The sequence below is a fragment of the Jaculus jaculus genome, chromosome 2 (assembly GCF_020740685.1).
Source record: "Jaculus jaculus isolate mJacJac1 chromosome 2, mJacJac1.mat.Y.cur, whole genome shotgun sequence".
NCBI classification, from domain to species: Eukaryota; Metazoa; Chordata; class Mammalia; order Rodentia; family Dipodidae; genus Jaculus; species Jaculus jaculus.
Window position 1 is genome coordinate 170,577,050 of NC_059103.1, and position 20,269 is coordinate 170,597,318.

Consider the following 20,269-nt stretch of genomic DNA (forward strand, 5'->3'; position numbering starts at 1 on the left):
TAGATAAATAGAGCGTGTATTTTTAAAACTGAAAAAAATATTTTAAATGTCATATTATATTCTAATTTTCCTATTGTAATTCATATATTGCTATAGTAGAAAGGGTACCGTGCTAATTTTTCAGAACAGTGAGAACTCACTAAATTTATTAAGTTCTTAGAGTCACAATCCATAAAGTAAATCTACGCAGTGTTTAGTGTTAATTTTGGGTTTTAATTTTGTCTTAATTCTCTAACTTATCCCTCCTAGTAGAAGTCCTTGGGTAAATACAAATAAGGAGTTCAGCAGAGCTTCACCTGAAATGACTTTGTGGACAGGGTATATGCATTAACTAATAGTAAACAATATCCAAAGACACTTTTTTTTTTTTTTTTTTGAGGTAGGGTCTTCCTCTAGCTCAGGCTGACATGGAATTCACTATGTAATCTCAGGCTGACCTCATATTCCCAGCAATCCTCCTACTTCTGCCTCCCAAGTGTTGGGATTAATGGCATGTGCCACCACACCCCGCCAAGGACAGTTTTAATTTGTGATTCAGAATAAATATTTAAAGAAGTTTCTTTTATCCATCAATAATAATGATGATAATATTAAAGTACCAAGGTTTTAAAAATAATGTCTTTTGTAAGCAAATGTACTTGATCTTATCCAATCAAGCTGTGTGACTTGAATAGAAGCACTAAGAGGCAGGCGTGGTGGCACGCACCTTTAATCCCAGCACTCCAGAGGCAGAGGTAGGAGGATCTCCTTGAGTTCAAGTCCACTCTCAGACTACATAGTGAATTCCAGGTCAGCCCGAGCTACCTCAAAAGACCAAGAAAATTACAAATAGAAGCGTTGGGGCTGGAAAGACAGCGTTGTATTTAAGGCAGTTGCCTGAGAAGCCTAAAGACCCGGATTTGATTCCCCAGGACCCACATAAGCCAGATATACATGTGTCTGGAGTTCATTTTCAGTGGCTAGAGGCTCTGGCATGCCCATTATCTCCTTCAAATAAATAAATAAAAATAAATATTTAAAATGAAATAGAAGCACTGAAGTCAAAGGACCTCCTTTCGCAATAGTAGAAAATACTTAATTTGGAAGCCCTGGCCCATGTGAGACCTCTTTCTCCTGTGAGTTTCTCCTCAGTGTAGCACAGAGTAGAAAGGCTCATACTGTTCACCAGTGCTTCAATACCTTTCTATAAGCAACTTGGTCTAACTTCACCATCTTTGTCCAAGGCTCCAGAAGGACGAGAAGGATATACTCTTCTGCTGTATCAAAGAGGTCTTCAAATGGTGGTTGTATTTTCATATAAATTTCCTTTTTCCTTTCCTGCTGGAGTCCAATATCAAGAGTGGCCGATGGAGCAACATATGTGGCAAAAAGATACTAAGAGAGGAGGGGAGAGAAATCACAGTGGTTTGTAGACTGGTTGGCAAAAAGGAATTTTTTATTTATTTTTGTTTATTTTTATTTATTTGAGAGTGACAGACACAGAGAGAAAGAGGCAGAGAGAGAGGGAAGGAGGGAGAGAGAGAGAGGGAGAGAATGAGCACGCCAGGGCCTCCAGCCACTGCAAACAAACTCCAGATGCGTGCGCCCCCTTGAGTATCTGGCTAACATGGGTCCTGGGGAATTGAGCTTTGAACCAGGGTCCTTAGGCTTCACAGGCAAGCGCTTAACTGCTAAGCCATCTCTCCAGCCCAGCAAAGGAATTTTTAAAAGAAGAGGGCAAAAAAGCTCAAGTGTTCTCTTTTTCTTGAAAAGAAGTGACAAAGCAATGTATTTATCCAAAAGACTATTTTTCTAGTTTTTACTGGGAATTAGCAACTGGTCAATTTTTCTCAGGTGGCAAAGATATAAGTAAACGCTAAATATTGTAAGAATTGATTTGGGATCACAATCTTCCATTATGTTTACAATAATTATAATACATATGTGCTACTTTCTAAAGAACCCTCCCCACCTTTGAAGTCCTAATCAAAGCCAGGGCCCTATGTATGCTAGGCAAGAATCCTACCTCTGAGCCATATACCCAGTCCTATAAATTGTTGAAAATACCTTTTTGGAAACAAAAGCCAAGTACACAATAGGGCTGAAAACATGGCGTTTGTTCTAGTCCAGACACCAAACAGACTATGTATCCTATCTAACTGAGCTGCAGAGCTGTAACACTAGATAACTAACCCTTTCTGCTATAAAATATCTCCATCTTGTGTCCAAAGCTGTAGAAGGGATACAGGAAGGGTGCTAAAAGTAAATGGGAAATACACACAACTTTCAGTAAATCTACCACAAACGTCCATCCTATTCTGTCCATTTGTCTTGATGCTCAATAACAGCCATGTATATCTGAGAAGTAATTTAAGAACATTTAAAAATATCTTATTTGTTTTATTTTGAGAGAGAAGTAGAAAGAGATAATGGGCACACCAGGGTCTTCAGCCATTGCAAATGAACTCTAGACGTATGCGTCACCTTGTGTATCTGACTTACCTGGGTATTGGCAATCAAACCTGAGTCCTTAGGCTTCTCAGGCAAGTGCCTTAACTGCTAAGCCATCTCGCCAGCTCTTAAGAACATTTTAATTTTGAAAACTTTATGTACTAGATGCCCCTGAATATCAGAGTTAGAAATAGTTTTAGTAAGAACCTCAAATTAATCACTGTGGTGGTTTGATTCCAGTGTCCCCAATAACTTAGGTATTCTGAATGCCATGTCCCCAGCTGATGACAATTTGGAAATTAAAGCCTCCTGGAGGCCATGTATTGTTTGGGGAGGGCTTTTGGGTGTTATAGCCAGCTTCCTCTTGCCAGTGTTAGGCACTCTCCTGCTGATATTGTCTGTCTGATGTTGGCCAGGAGGTGATGTCCACCTTCTGCTCATGCCATTGTTTCCCGCTGCCATCATGGAGCTTCCCCTTAAGTCTGCAAGTCAAAATAAACCTTTTATCCCACAAGCTGCTCTTGGTTGGGTGTATTCTGCCAACAATGTGAACCTGACTGCAACAATTACATTTTAATTTTATATCATATTCTTAATCTTTGGTCCTGATTATATTTTGTCTGAACTCAAGTGATTTCATATCAAGTAATCATGCTATTTAAAACAATTTATAATTTATATTTGTATTTATAATTTAAATAAGATAAACTGGAGAGATTGCTCAGTGGTTTGAAGGTGCTTGCCAAGCCTGCTGGTCCTAGGACCGACATAAAGCCAGATACATAAAATGGCACATGTGTTTGGAGTTTGTTTGTAATGGTGTACCCTTTCTCTCTCTCTCTCTCCCCTGGTGAGAGAGAGAGTGTGTGTGTCTGTTTATCTGTCAAATAAATAAGTAAATATTTTAAAAAATAATCCGCTAAAAGTTTTTTTTAAGCCCACAGTAATACCATTAGCACTGAATTTACTGAGTGTCTACTGCATCTTAAAACACATGGCTATATGGTGTGTAAGCAAGATCACTGAGAAAGCTAATGCCTGCCTTGAAGGGTCCCACCCATTTGGTGGTGAATTATTGTACACGTTTGAGTGGCTGTCCCGCAATAGAGTCAGTTTTATTCAAGGTTAGAGGAGGTACTGCTGGGAGTGGATCTGTTTCCAGTGTAAAGGTATGAAGAGTGCTTGAGCTTTGTCTGGGGTTCCTGGGGGGTGCTTGCTTATGGTGCTGATGGTGGTATTTCTCTGTATGGACCTGTGGAAGGGGGCCACCATCTTCCACCCTTATGGAACTTCTTCAGAATCTGGACTTTTCAGTCAATCCTGTTCCTCCCACAAACCGTGTCTGGTTTGGAAGTTCATCTCATCAATGCAAAACTGACTATGACACACAGAGATAAAAATTAGCAGTTACAAAACACTTTTAAGTGATATAAGAAGCATGCGTTTCAAATAAGCTCTCCACTGATTGCCTGTACTTCGTTTATGCTATTCTTATATTAATTACCTTTTAAGCTATTAGACTCAAATATCAAATTTCCTATAATCATCCTAATTCTTTTTGAAAAGCTATTTGTTTTGTGGGGGGGGGGTCATGCATCCCACAGTGCCATGTGGCAAGAAGACACTTTTGAGGTGTCTGTTTTCACCTCCATTTTTTTTTTTTTTTTGAGGTAGGGTCTTGTTCTAGCCCAGGCTGACCTGGAACTCATTATGTAGTCTCAGGGTAGTCTTGAACTCACATTGATCCTCCTACTTCTGCCTCCTAAGTGCTGGGATTAAAGGCATGGTGGTGCACCATGCCTGGCCTAAATTTATTTTTATTTGAGACTGATAGAGAGGGAGAGAGAAAGAGAGAATTGCCATGCCAGGGCCTCTAGCCACTGCAAATGAACTCTAGACATATACACCACCTTGTACATCTGGCTTATGTGGGACCTGCAGAATAGAACCTGGATCCTTAGTTTTGCAAGCAAGTGACTTAACCTCTAAGCTATGTCTTCAGGCCACCACCGTCTTTGATACAGTGTTGGTTGCTACTGCAAAGAAAGGCAGACTACAAACTGTCAGAATAGCTAGCCTGTGAGCTACAGGCTCTTCTGGCTTTTGATTCCCATTGTCACAGCCTGCTGGTATCACAGACATATGTTCATCTTTGTATCCAGCCCCACATAGGTATTTGGAAATTGAACTTGGGCCAGCAGCCTTTGCAAGCAAGTGTCTTTAACTATCGAACCATCTCCCCAGTCCAATGTCTCTAAATTTTGCTGTTTTGGCATTTAATCCTGTTGGACATATTGTCCCTTAATCCTGGCTGTTTACCTGACCTTACACATGTTCTCTGCTTAGTAAACTTGGGTTTAAAACAAACAAAAAAGCAAAGTGTATTGGTGTCTGCTGATAGTTCCAGCTGCTTTGGAGGGCCAAGTAAGAGAAATGCATGTTCAAGGCCAGTTTGGGAAACTTTACCACAAGCCTCCTAAAAAAAAAAAAGATGAAAATATAAAAATTGCTGTATGTATTTCTCCTTCTCTAGGAAGCCTTCCCTTTCTCCCAAGAGCATACTTTCTACATCTGTCACACTGTGATGCCATTATGAATGTATGTGCTTTCTCTTCTAGACTGTGGTGCAAAACCCCAAATTATCCATCTGTGAATTTCCAACTGTTCTTGGCAGAGAATTCCATAGACATTTATTGAATTCCACAAAGAAGATCCATTTATATATTGGAATGAGGATGAAACACTAGAAATACTAAAAAGAAGGTAACTCTCAAGTTGACAGAAGCCAAAGGAAGAGTTAGCAGAAGACATACACAGCTGACAACAGCGTCAATACACACAGACAGCCTGCCATGGGGGTTCCCATGGTCCCTAGTAGCTGGAAGGTTCAGGCCACTGGAGTGCCGCAGGGTTGAGGCTACCCTGAAGCAAAGCAAGTGCCAGGCCAGCCAGGGCTATGCAGCAAAATCCTATCTCATCACACACACACACACACGCACACACACACACACACACACACACACACAATTTGTATATGCTAGAAGGGGTTCAATAAAGTGAAAATACAGCAGCAAAAGAACTCAAAGAGCTAGTTAAAGTGCAACTTAAATGATCTAGCATGAGGTAAGAAAGTAAATGCGAAAAGCTACACAAGTAATACAATGATATGCAGGGTGGAGTAGAAAGAACTAGAGGTTATAAAGGAGAAGCATACACAGAGTAGTTAAAACAGTATTATACAGTATATTATACAATATTAAACAATATATTCAGATTTGGCATACAGCAGGCACTCAACAAATATTTGTTAAATAGAGGAACAGGAGCTTGGTGACGTAAAGTGAATCTGGTCTGAAATGGGTATTTCAGAGTTCAAGAATTTAAAGCTACTAGAGTACTTGAAGGTTATGAAGAATTCTAATACATGGTCATCCCCAGGTAGGCAGCTAAATAGAAATGGAGCTAAAAGGCCTTGGAATCGGGTAAGCAGCTTTCTATATCATTGGTGTGAATGTTGAACAGCCTCAAGGTGGTAAGAAAGGAAGAAATTCCAGTCACATATTGAAATTTTCCAGGAATATAAAGAGCTGAAAAGCTCCTTAATTAATGAGGCTTGTGAGAGGGAAAATTAGCAGATGGGACAGATTACCATTTGTTTTAAGTGGATACAAAACTAAGAGTCGTGCAGCAGGGAACAGCATTCATTCTAAGTTTATGAAATGTGAGGCAAGTAGACACTTAAGTCACCCCAGGTCCTTTGTTTACCTATGGATTCGACAGTTTCACAGAGAACTGGAATGTTCCTTCTACAGAGGATCATTACATAATCTGCTGAGAATGATAGTCCAAAGTGAAACGTACTCTTACCAATGATTCTGTTTTATTTAAAGCAAAATTATCTACACACACAGTGCAAATAGCAAATTTTTCTTATTTTGAGAGTGATTTGAGAGAATGATTTGGAAAGCTATTCTAGTAACAAGTAGGATTATGTAAAATTCAAATCTATAAAACAATTTATAAGATTGAAGTTTTTTTCTAAGATGTAAGTTTTTTAAGTATATAATCTTTCATATTTAAGTAAATTTGAAATTACCAAATTGACATTTTAAAGTGTTTGTTGGGTTGAGGATATAGTTTAGTAGGGTACCTTCCCAACATGAGTGAGGCCCTGAGTTTGATCACAAGCATTACAAAAAGGTAAGGAAATGATTAAAATTTTTCCAGTTCCAAATTCTATTCAAAAGAAAAAAAAAATCCAACAGTCTAGATCACTCAGTAGTCAGGATGAATTTGGGCAAGAATATCTCCCAGTGGCAAAATAATGCAAATGCATTATCACTGGATTGGCTATGTTCAAATCTACAGCACCTAACCTGAATCTACCCAAGATACCTTACATACCCAGAAAGCATCTCCTGGACTAGACACTAAGAGCTTCAAAACATTTGACGAATATAAAATTTTGGGGCAAAAATCAAGGTAACACATTTGATTTTTTAAATGAGAATAATGAAGAGAATAAAATTATGCACGACGCTGGAATGGTGAATACAGTAACCGTGGCAGACACTGACTGACAGCCTGCGGCACATACCCAGTCTCTATTTCCTTCTCTCTTGCTGCCAGTCATGCCACACTCTCTCTGATCTCTAAGATCTACTGTTATCTTCAGACCCAAGAGATGGTCCATATACTATTTCTACTTCTATAGTCCATTGCTGTAATGACACTTGCATGGGTATGCCATAATGTCATGTTAAAGTTAGTTGTTATAAGCAATTGTATCCAAACTGGTTGTTTTGGGATTTACCTGCCAAAATTTTGTTCTATGGTTCTCTTGAGGATCACTGAGGACAAGTTTCTCTTTGTTGCTTAACACATCAGCAACAAAAATTTCCGCTCTCTGGCTAAACTCTATCCTCTCAAATCTCCCATGGAGCTTTTCCTAGCCTCAGTAAACCCTGTAGCTTTTTGCTGTCCCCCAAATAAATCCTGCACCACCTACCTTTTCTTCAGCAATCAGCAATGAAAGCCATTTATTGTGTCAACGGCACCTACACAAATATACATAGATTCTTCCTTCACTGATCAAAGGTATGTTCTGGGCCAGACTATTCATTCTTTTGTTCCATCCTATCTTCAATAAAACTATGATTGGTTCCATTATATGAAGGCTAAAAATAAACAAAATACTTCATCTGTGATCACAAAATTGGTTAAGCCGTGCTATTTTTTTAAATATTTTTTTTCATTTATTTAAGAACGAGAGAGAGAGAGAGAGAGAGAGAGAGAGAGAGATTGAATGTGCCAGGGCCTCCAGCCACTGCAAACGAACTCCAGATGCATGCGCCCCCTTGTGCATCTGACTAACATGAGTCCTGGGGAATGGAGCCTCGAACCAGGGTCCTCAGGCTTCACAGGCAAGTGCTTAACCACTAAGCCATCTCTCCAGCCCAGGCTTTTCTGTTTTTAACCATCTACATTTCCACATTCTGAAAATTGCCATCCTTTTTAAAGCTCCTACTTGTACATTTTGCCTCTCCACTTTCATGGACTTTACCTTCTGTGTCACTGTGGAAATCACTTGTATGAATGTCTTCAACTTTCTTCTCTAGCAGCTCTCCTTGCATCTTATTTTACATGGGTGCTGGGGAGTGGAATCCAAGCCAGCGGGCTTTGCAAGCCCGTGCCTTTACCTACTGATCAGTCTCTGCAGCCCTTCTTTCCTGGCTTAAAGGCATCACCTTACCAAGCCTAAACCACACATATGTGCTCTATGTGTCTCCAGGACTCTCAAATGGATTATGTCCCCATCGCCTTATTCCCCAAATTTAGTGGTATGGGTGAAGTGCCGCTCCCAATCTAAAAGGGTTTTCCCTCAAACCTTCATTCCTCTTCTCTGTTTTCTCTAAAAATTTTATATCCTCTCAATGTACTGAAACATGCAACATCCATGTGAATGAAACTGACCTCCAAGATCAACAACCCCTTTAAGCTTCTCCTACTGGATCTCTTACAGAGCTTTGACTATGGATTAGTTCTGCTCTCCTTGTCTCGACTCTCAGTTCTCCAACACTTTCTCTTGACTCTGCCTACTGCCACTCCTCCGCTACCCCTCATTAAAGGGCACTCAGCAAAGTTCCATGCCCAACTACATTCTCTCAGTCCATGTTTCTCCACTTTGTCACACATGCTAGGCCTCTCTCACAGCACTTTTCTACTATGCACTCAAGACCATTAGTCCCTCTACTCCCATCCATGTCTCATCAAACTACTATTCATCCAGATGGGTTCAGCCTCCTTGACTCCTCAGTTCTGGTTTAGGTATCCTGACAGTGTGCTCCTATGAACCCTATACATTTAAGATCTATGAATATAGATTTATTAATGCTTCTCTACCAACAAGAATAATGTAAAAATGGAGAATGAGTGATTTTATACATTCCCAAAGACTTTAAAGTCAACTAACTATATGTATAAGCAATCCAACTATACCTAGCTTTAGACTCTTTTTTTTTCTTTTTTCTGAGGTAGGGTCTCACTTTAGTCCAAGCTGACCTTGAACTCACTCTGTAGTCCCAGATTAGCCTCAAACCCATAGAGATCCTCCTACCTCTACCTCCCAAGTGCTGGCAAGACTCAATTATTTTTAAATTTTATTTTATATATATTATAACAGGATGTGCTCTTAGATCCTTTCACCCTGGCTCCTGTTATTCTGGGGGCTCTCCTCAGTGGGGTTCTTGTATCCACTGTGGGGTCAGGTAGGCCCCAGACAGTCCCTATGGGATAGTGGGAAAGTCTTGCCTCAGGATATTCCTATCCACTCTGTGGCTCTTACAATCATTCCATACCTTCTTCCACAATGTTCCCTGAGCCATGGCAGACCTGTTGGCATAGACTCAACTTTTCCCCTCAACTCAAAACTATTGTTTCCAGCTGCCTAGTTGCTAAGCCTGGCAATTAAGTATTCAAACACATGACGACATGGGAACATTTGACCTTCAAATCACCACGTCATCTAAGTCATTTCTCTTTGTTCAAGTGCCAGTTCCTGTTATGATCAGCACAATCCTTAAGGGATTTTCCCATCTTCTTGGTTCTTTATCCATGTTATTATAAAATCAAAGAACAAGAGGTGTTAGGAATGGGCTTGAGAGGTCATCTGTCCCCTAGCATCTACCCTCAAAGCCTATTTGACATTTACTGTCATCAGTGGAGGATGTATTTTCTCCTCCTCAGCTCCTCAAGATAGTAGGAGCAAAGTTAGATCAGAGAGTAAGGACAATGGAATTCAAGTGCTGATCTTTATCAGGCGTTGCATTACTTTTCTTGAGATGTCAGCAAACATAGAGCAACAATGACAGACCAAAGACAAATGATTCCATCCAAGTCCAGCTTGCTAAGTCAATGAACTTACAGGAGTGTGGGTGAAGATTCCTGTAGAGGAATACAGTTGACTGCAAAATAGCTGCATCACCAAAAAGTCTCACTACTATGCCCCCAAAGCTGAGGAACTAGAATTCTCCCTTTCATCCAATCTTCCACCTCCTATGTATATTATAGCACCTCCTGAGACCACATGCAACTGAGATAGAAATACATATTGCTGAGTATGGGTGTGGTGCAGGAGGGAGAGAGCGACAAAAGTCTCATGAGAGAGTCTAATGGCCCTTCCCACCTACTCCTCTGGAAGGGAACAATAACGGGTTCAATCTTGTGAAGGTAATCATAGCTGCCCTGATTCCAAGATGTTAAGAGCTATGTTATGCCCACAGGACAGTGTTCTATAATGCCATGGCACACAAAACTGACTTTTGGTATTAAACCCTGATTGTTGGGCTGAGGAGATGGCTCAGTGGCCAAAAATGCTTACTGAGCAAGCCTCACTACCTGAGTTTGGATTCCCAGAACCCACATAAATCTGAGCATTGTAATACTATCACGATTACTGCAAGATGGGGGCAAAGACAGGGAATCCCTAGAAGCTTCTATTCCAGCTAGCCCGATATATGTAGTGGTGAACAACAGGATAGCCCAGCTCAAACAATATGGAAGGCATGAACCAACACTCAGGGCTGTCCTCTGACCACCACATGTGCACAGTGGCATATGAATATTTGTACACACCTTCCTCCACCCACATCATAAACACACACACACTCACACAAATTTTAAAAAAAACACCTAAATTCCTTTCTAATAATCAAGGAACAATGTATAAGTGGATAAGTAATGATATATAACAAACACAAAAGAGGTAATTATATATCTATAACAAAATAAAAAAATATATATATAATAAGCTAAACATCTTTGAAACTTTTATAAAGATGAAAATAGTTTTTAAATTGATTTTTTAAATTCATTTATTTGAGAGAGAGACAAAGAAAGAAAGAATGGACATGCTAGGGCCTCAAGCCACTACAAACTAACTCCAGATGCATGTGCCACTTTGTGCATCTGGCTTATGTGGATCCTGGTGAATCAAACCTGGGTCTTTTGGCTTTTCAGGCAAGCACCTTAATCACTAAGCCATCGCTCCAGTCCTTAACTGACTTTTGATGCAATGTAAAGACTATATACCATTTGGGCTGAGGAGATAGCTGAGTCAATAAAATGCTTTCCTTGCTAATATGAAGAACAGAGTTTTATCCTCAACACCTACATTAAAATGCAGGATGTGATGGTATGTGCCTATAATTCCAGTGCTGGGAGGCAGAGACAGCCAGATTCTTGGGGTTCGTGGACCAGCCAGTCTAGCCTAATTGGTGAGTTCCAGGCCAATTTGAGATCCTTTCTCAAAAACAGCACACAATGTTTCTGAGGCTAACACTCTAGGCTTTCCTTTGGCCTCCACACACATGTGTTTACACACTGGTGCACACACATGTGCACCTGCACAAATGAACATACACACAAACATGCACGTAAAAAGACTTTATCATCTATTACCTGAATAACAGTGTAATTCTGAGTTAGCAACACTGTTACAATACCGTAGGTCATCTGCTACTTAACTGGCCACCCACCTCTTCCTTTCCAACCTCAGCATAAATAATAATGGAGCTCCTGTTAGAGAGAAAATGCTCCCTTCATGTTCCCAGCCATCTGATTCACAGAAAGTATAGATTCACACACAGCTGCGGCCAACATGGTTCCAACTGAAACATTAACCTAGGAGGTTTTCACAGCCCAGCTGGAAAGTTTTGAGAAGGGATACAAGCACTGCCTGTCTGTGATCAGACTGCCTGGCACTGCATACAACGCAGCTCTGAGCTCCGTCTCTCCTGGAGACACTCAAAGGTTATGTAATCAGGAAGTGCACAATGGGCGGCCTGCCCACACCTCTCTACACCTGTGCCTGTGACTCACTTTCTTGGCAACTGTATCAAATAGTGTGTGTGTGTGTGTGTGTGTGTGTGTGTGTTGGGGGGGGATGGATAGAGCAAGGCCTTCCCCCCCCAAAAAAAATCTTTTACAGTCTTGAAACTCTGGCCTTCATTTTCTTCTTGAACTGAACTCTTAAGATTTTCTATTGCTAAAAAGACTAACAAGAAATATGTAGGCTGGATGAGTTCGAGGCCACTCTGAGATTACATAGTGAATTCCAGGTCAGCCTGAGCTAGAGTGAGACCCTACCTCGAAAAACAAAAAAAAAAAAAAAAAAAAAAAGGAGGAAGCCAGGTGTAGTGGTGCAGGATTTTAATCCCAACAGTCTGGAGGTAGCCTGGGATTACATAGTGAGTTCCAGGTCAGCCTGGGCTAGAGTGAGGCCCTTCCTTAAACAAAAAACCCCAGGAGGTCTAGAGATAATCCAGAAGGATCCATTTTCCTCTCAACATGCACTATTGAGTCTCCTCCAGCTGGGCTATGACTGTGTGCACGTTAGAGAAGATGCTGCCCTGCCAGGATGGGATGTTGAGGTCTTGAGTAGGGCAGAGCCTGCACACAGGTAACCTTGCCTCCTGACTGTGTGGGAGCAGCTCTGACCTTTGAAGACCAAGATATTGGGCTAGAGAGATACTCACAAGCCTTCTGTCCCAAGTTTAATTCCCCAGCACCCATGCAAAACCAAACGCAAAGCCAAACACAACGCAGCACACATCTGTGATCCCAGTACCCCTTCAGCAATGGGAGGTGGAGCCAGAATATGGAAACTCTTGGACCACCTAGTCTGGTGGCCATGTGATGGAAAAACAAGGGAGGCCCTGTCTTAAGCATTGTGGAAGGAGAGGACAAACATTCTAAGTTGTCCTCAGGTGGCACATGCATACCCGTGCAAATCATATACACATTTTAAGCAGTCCCACTGAGGTGGGCCCTCAGTGAAATTGGGACAGGGAAGAGGGGAATAATGGTGCCAACACATGATGTGTCCATACAAAGGTTCTGCTTTTAAAAAAAGAAGAAGAAGAAGAAGAAGAAGAAGAAGAAGACTGGGCTGGAGAGATGGCTTAGTGGTTAAGCTCTTGTCTATGAAGCCTAAGGACCCCAGTTCGAGGCTCAATTCCCCAGGACCCACGTTAGCCAGATGCACAAGGGGGCACATGCATCTGGAGTTCGTTTGCAGTGGCTGGAAGCCCTGGCACGCCCATTCTCTCTCTCGCTCTCTACCTCTTTCTTTTTCTCTCTGTCACTCTCAAATAAATAAAATTTTTTAAAAAAAGAAGACTAGCATTCATAAATGTATCTCTAAGAAACTTCTTTGGCTCTCTTTCTTTAAATATTGTGCAAATTTGAAACACATGTTTGACATTCTTTATTTGATCTAATATAATTTTATAATAAAACATATAGGAATAGCATAAAACATAAAATAAAGAAATATATAGGCTGGATATCATGGAGACAGGAAGAACTGAATTGGGAATAAAAAGGATGGATAAATGAATTAGAAGAAACAAACCTTAAAAATAATTCTTTAAAGGACATGAAAGAGAAAAATGATGTTTTGATAAATATTTTTGCTTTCTAATGGGCATTAAATGAAGAACAATATTTAACTAAACTTTAAGGGGAGGAATAAGACTAAGGCTGGTCTTGACAACTGTCATCCTTCTGTCTCCACCTCCCAACTGCTGGGATTATAGGCACGCAATGCAGCCCATGCTTGGTTAATTTAAATTAATTGTAATGTGCATTAGTTTTTTGGCATAATAGGGAGAAAAAATTTCTATTTTTGCTCCTTAAGAGAATTACAGATGCTTCATTAGAAACAATATCCTATAAATGATAACTGCTTTACTACAAAGGAGAGGGAGAAAAGAACGATGACATTTGCAAATACAGTCTATATTTTCCTGATCCCATGATAGATAGTTTGTGTTCAAGATTTTAGAATAGTCAGTTTTCAAAATCATTTTGAAAGTGTTTGTTAATCAGCATCTTTGTGGGTGTGCCACTTGTCTAACAAATATAAGGCCCTGGATTTGATCCTTAGCAACACACATACATACACCATGGTAATAATGAACATTTTCTTGGGCAGAAGTGGATTCTAAAGTCTTTTCTTAATATGCCACATTGCTTTACAGGTTTATCATTACCATGTTAATGATTTCTTATTATTCTATAAAGCTACCTAAGAAATGAGAATGGTGGATTCATTGAATGTGTTTTTGTTTTTTAACAATGCATACTTTCCACAGCTGACTGTGTTAGTTGGATTTCTTTGTACCAAAGACTAAATGATGACAGCTATAGGGTTAGATGCCAATTATCATGCTGTAGATGCACCCAGCAAAGCAGTCTTGCTTGAAGGTGAGCATCTTTGCCATGGACACAGCCCTGTGATGAGCTGCAGCTTGCCACTCATCTGTGTGCCAATGAAAACAAGAATAATTTCTGTGCAGCCTTAAAAGGCAAAGTCAAGAATAATACCAAATGTTGCAGCACATGTGTGGATTTGTCATGTTATATTTCAGCTGTTAGTAATGTTAATGGAATAGTTTCACATACTTCCTTTTGATGTATTTATTTAATGATCATGTGAATGTATCTTTCTATGATTGCTTGGTAATATTCATTTTATGATGTTTTACTGTCACCACCAGGCCAGGACTGGAAGTAAGAAAGAAAAAATGGAAACTTTAAAACTGCATGACAAAATGTCCCTTCAGAATACTAAAGATATCTAAAAGCCTATATGCTGTGAGACCTTAACACTAGCTTTTAGGACAATTAGCAGACCACATAAAGAAGTTAACTAAAATTGGGAACACTTAAAAGTAAATTTTCTTTAAAATCGTTTCATCACAATAAAATGATAACTGTATGAAGCAATGGATATGCTAATTGCCCCGATTTGTTCATTCTACCAAGTAATACATGACAAACCGAAAAACGTGTCCCATAAATATGTGAAATTATTGTGTGTTAATTTAAAAATTAACTTAAACAGTAGACTTTTAATATAAGTTAATAAAGTGGTCTAGAGATTAGGGGAAAACCTTCATGCTTCAACAGACCCATTGTTCTTAGACCTATCACACTCCTAGAATGAGAAAGGCCAACAACAAAAGGCATTTTAATATGTTTCTTTTTCATTTCCTAGGAATTTTCCAGATGCCTACCAAGGGAGTCTAGGAAATAAAGATCTGTCTATAGTTACTATTTCCTTCTACTAATTGACAGGACCTGCTAAATCTCAGAGGAGAGATTCCTCAAAGTCCATGATGCTACTTCCTATACTGTAAAAACAAGAGAATCTTTCAGCTACTAAAGGTACAGAGTTGTTTGTTTGTTTGAGGCATGATCTTGCTCTAGCTCTGGCTGACCTGGGACTCACTACAGTCCTCCTACCTCAGCCTCCTAAGTACTAAAATTATAAGTATGAGCCACCATGCCTGGCACTAAGTCATTTTTTAAATAAACTCTTCAAGGTCACAGCAAACAATTATCTGCAGGACCAGATAATTCTGGAGCAAAGGTGATATGCCGTCTTTGGTATGTGCAAGCAAGAGGGTTATGAGCAGTTTCTAAAAGGCAGGAAAAAATTCTGAAGGTGGGATCAGGGTTTCTAGCTCTAACATTAGAGAAACTTTAAGCAGGGAGAATCAGAGTATACTCCTTTTGTTGTTATTTCTTTCCCACCATTTTAAGCAGTTGTATATAGGCATGTCCTAGCTTGCAGAAACCAATTCACAAATTTTCAGAAATTTTTTGAATCAATTATTAAACCCGGTCATTATCAAAAGTTAAATCACCTAAACTTACAATTAAAGAAATTATACTACAGACAAATAAACTCAAAACTCATTTGCTTCCTATGATTTCGTCAGACTGTTATTCATGATCCTGAGGTAATTTGCCTCTGTCTGTGTATAGTGGAAATGCTATCCAGTCTTGAATTCCATGATGGCATACTGGTAGCTTGAAATCACCCATGGTGAGAGTATTTACACCTAGAGATCAGCACATGCTGCAGGAATTTCCCCCCACCCAGCTGCTTGTTAAATGTTAAACATTTACCATTATACCACTGATTAAAAGGCAAGTAGAGTTTTCTTTCCCTATTATTATCACTAGAAAGAAATAAAATGGAGAAAAGGTAAATGGCACCAACTAGTTCAAATATTTACTGGAAGTAAAGTCACATACTAGAATATACTGAGCACACCAACATATGCCAGTTTATAACACTGTTTATTTAAAAGCATATAACTGGACTCTATTTTTTAAAATACAAAATACCATAAAGTCTCTTTTAGTATTTATATCGGAGAAAAGCTGATCAACAGGAGAGCTACTAATTTTTTTTAATTGTCTCCTTACATGCAGAAATATTTAGAAAGCAGTGAAACTAAACTCTCAATGTTACATTTACTTCACTCTGATAAGTGAGTCAGGAGAGTTCGAGTTTAGTGGGGGAACTTGGAAATTTTCTTCCTCATGAGAAAGAACAAGGAACAGCTTTGAAGCAGAAACATTAAAGCATAAAGAGAAATAAAATTTGTCCTATTGAGTCTTAATTCTGCGTTTGGACTGCAAAGACGGCCACATTACTTCACAGGTCTTCATAAACACAACACGGCAGCTGTACACTAAGTTGTGACAGCAAAATATCCAGCTACAGTGCGCTTAATGGCAGAGTGCAGGTTCCCTCCATGAGGTCGACTATGTGCAATAACTCTTCCCTGGAATTTAGATACAACAATGAGATCAAACTGTTTTCCAAAAAGCTAAAGGCAAAAAGTCCCTAGAGGTGTTTATAAGGGAATCTAAGTGCCCTGATACAAGATACTTTCAGAAATCACAAAATTCAGCAAAAATAAAAGCCTATTTTTATAAGCATTCACAGTTCTAATGGGCACAGAACATCATCATCTGAGTTCGTATGAGGCAGAAAAAAACAAGCAAGTTCAAGTAATCCAACCTTTTTTTTTTTTTACAAAATAAGGAAAAAATGATGATTTTTAATGACTTCTCATATCCCAGTAGGAGCACAAAAACATTACTGAGAAGTTATGCAGAGTGGGAATAAATTACGGAGGAAGTTTTCCACAGATGGACTGTCATGTGAAGAATCTGAGTGAGGTTTTCAATCAGGAATCATAAAGACAAGGACCTAGGGATTGCAACATCCTAACACTGAAAGGCGAATAATTGCAGGGACCAACACAAAATGTAATTGAATACTGACAATTTCTGGCAGTTGCTTGGACCCTGCTAAAGAGAATTCAAAGCAAAGGAACTTTAGAAGATGCCAATCTGATAAAGAATAAGACAAACTTGAATCATTTGGGGCAGAATGAAAAATCCAGAGGAGAAATCGGAACATGTTAAAAATGCCAGAAACACACCATAAACTCAAGGGGCAAAATAGATGAGGTTTTAAAAACTGATTTGGGCCATTGCTTAACACATTTTAAGTAAAACTGATTAAGCAAATGATGGAATAAAATAGATAAGCAGACAAGCACATACTCAAAATAATTACTACTCAATAGTCTAAAGTAACCTAATAAACAAATAGAGGTCTATCTAATTAATTTTTATTTAAAAAAACCTTAAAAAGCAAGATATATACTTAATAAAAAATAACCTTTAAAATAATTTATTAGAAATCAATGAACAATAATCAAATGGGGAGAACATGCATTTTCATATTCTTTTGCTGTTGTTTAAAGAAGTCTCTAATTGGAAAGGGGAAGGGATTTGGTGGAGGGGGGATTTGGGAGGGAAGGTAGTAGGAGGGGATTATGATCATGGTATATTATCTATATGTATGGAAGTTATCAATAAAAAAGTTTAAAAGACAAAAAAAAGAAGTTTCAGCTGGATATTAATCCATCTTAACAAAGCACACAGACTAACATATGAAACTGGAGCATCAAGTGATTATAATGAGAAAATCAACCATCAATAAGGCTCGATGTTGACATTAACTGGCATACCACCTTAGAAAACAAGCCTCCATGCAGCAGGTTGTTTGGAATCTGGAGAGTTAACTGTCTGATCACTATGAATATTCTCTTCATCAAGATGTGGCAGGCTGGTCTGGAAAGATGGCTCAGTGGATAAAGCATTTGCCATGCAAGCATGAGAACTTGAGTTCAGATCCCCTAAGCCCTGTGTAAAAGCAAACAGCTGTGCCAAGCTTCAGTGTAACTGTGATGCAAAGGGAGGTGAAAACAAGACAATTTCTCAGAAGCTTAAGGGCCAGAGAGCCTGGTGAACACAGCCATAAACAACAATGAGAATGAGAGGCCCTACCTCAAGCAAGGTGGAAGGACTGACATAAAAGTTATCCTCTGACCGCCAAATGAGCTGTGGCATGAGGGTACCCCCCACCAACGTGAATATGTACAGACACACACATTACATTTTTTTAATGATGTGTTAAGCTGACAATATATTCAGAAGAGTAGACATTTCATGACAGGGCTTCAAGAACATAGCCAAAGTCTGCTTCCATGACACTTCTATTTCTAGGATGTCACTGCTAACCAACCCTTCTGTCTTTAGTTGTGTCAGTATTTTCATTACAAATGCAGGCTCATGAAACCATTCTCTCTCATCACTATTCTGAACTATTACACATTCATTTCTTAGTCTGTTTTTTAAAAAGCAATTTAGGTTCCTTGAGTATGAGGTAAGAGAACATAGGAGACTTCATTATTGTCCTAGTGCAGTTTGAAGGTGCAGACTTGAACTATAATAAATGCAGTATGCCTGGAAAGCTGGGATGCTGATTATTGAAGGAGGACAATGGTAATATGAAGGCTCATTAAACTATTTTTACATCAAGAAAACCCAAGTTAAACAATATGGTTGATAGTCACAGTGAAGAATCAATAATTAACTATAATTAGATTTTTTCCATGTTGCTGAGAATACAAACATGCTGATGAGTTCATTAATTAACTATTGGAATACCATTTATAAACCACCTCCAGACAGTTTCAACACACAAGGTAGACAAGGGGATATCTTCATGTGCTCACAATCCAGAGGGAAAATGTTAAGGCTGAAGCTTGACATATAATGTTCACAAAGATATTTTAAGTTACTAAAGTAAAAGATTAAACAAAGGCAATATTCATTTTGTAGAGGAAATTCTTAACATAAAATAGCTTGGTGCTCAACAATAAAGGATCTACAGTCAGAATGACTGACTTGATCCTAATTCTTTACTTTTTTGTTATTTTATTTTTTTTAAATTTGAGAGCGACAGATACAGAGAGACAGACAGATAGAGGGAGAGAGAGAGAATGGGCGTGCCAGGGCTTCCAGCCTCTGCAAACAAACTCCAGACACATGCGCCCCCTTGTGCATCTGGCTAACGTGGGATCTGGGGAACCGAGCCTCAAACCGGGGTCCTTAGGCTTCACAGGCAAGCGCTTAACCGCTAAGCCATCTCTCCAGCCCTTGATCCTAATTCTAACTTCACCAACTGCTAAATGAACAGCCTTAGAAAAGTATTCAACATCACTAAGTATAAATTTCCTAATCTATAGGATAAGGATGATGACAATATCTAGCTCTTTTAGGACTTAAAGAACTAAATGGTCCACATGTTTATTACCACATAACCCAACAGAGAGTAAATATTAAATTACTGTCATATGTAATGATGATTAGTGATCATAGAAGTTCAGGAGTTTGCCTTTCTTGAAAATGATATTTGAGAGAGCATCTTTGGATTTTTTGGAGCCAGCTGGTCTTTTTGATCCATAATGCTACAGGATTCGGAATCTTCAGACCCCATTCAGGTAGTTAGTGTAACCATCAAGTAATACGACGGGGAACGAATGGGTAGCTATGAGCCAGGAAACTGGCTGCTGGACATGTTCTTTAAAAATCCATTTCACCACAAACATAACAGAATGGGATGCAAGGCGAGAACCCTAACTGTATGCTCAGTGATTCACAGAATTTAGGAATCCAAGCCCGACTGCTGCTTGGCATACCATCACTCGGGTAACAAAAACAAATAATGAAACAAAGCTTAGTAGTAACTGCCTAACTCTCAAGCAGTAATTTAATTGTGAAGACATTGAAATTAACCACACAACTCTAAAGAGGTTCATGATTTTCCACATTCACTCACAGCCAACACTGCCCCTCACCCACGTCCATTCAACTTTTAGGAAATACAGCTTGACTTCATGAGTTCTGTCAGTGCACCTGAAAACACACCACCACCCAGGGAAGAAGTACTTAGCTCACAGCACTTCAATGGAGATGCCAGGACCACCCCAAAATGTTTAGGTCCTATAAAAAACAAGTAAAGACAGGAGTTAAACAATGAAGGTAACGGATGACAGTAAGCAAAGAAAACACTGAAGTGATTATCAATGACACATCTTCAACACTGTCCCTCAAATGCTGT

The 20,269-nt window shown here is 39.3% G+C and overlaps 1 protein-coding gene across 3 annotated transcripts in view; it reads right to left on the reverse strand.

The window, feature by feature from the left end:
- The window catches only part of Rgs22 (regulator of G protein signaling 22), a 157,196-nt gene that overhangs the window by 39,351 nt on the left and 97,576 nt on the right, over positions 1 to 20,269 (reverse strand). For all 3 annotated transcript variants that reach the window (XM_045144085.1, XM_045144086.1, XM_045144087.1), the window contains one exon: positions 1,180 to 1,374. In XM_045144085.1, coding sequence (XP_045000020.1) covers positions 1,180 to 1,374 — 195 coding nt within the window. The remainder of the gene's footprint in view (positions 1 to 1,179; positions 1,375 to 20,269) is intronic.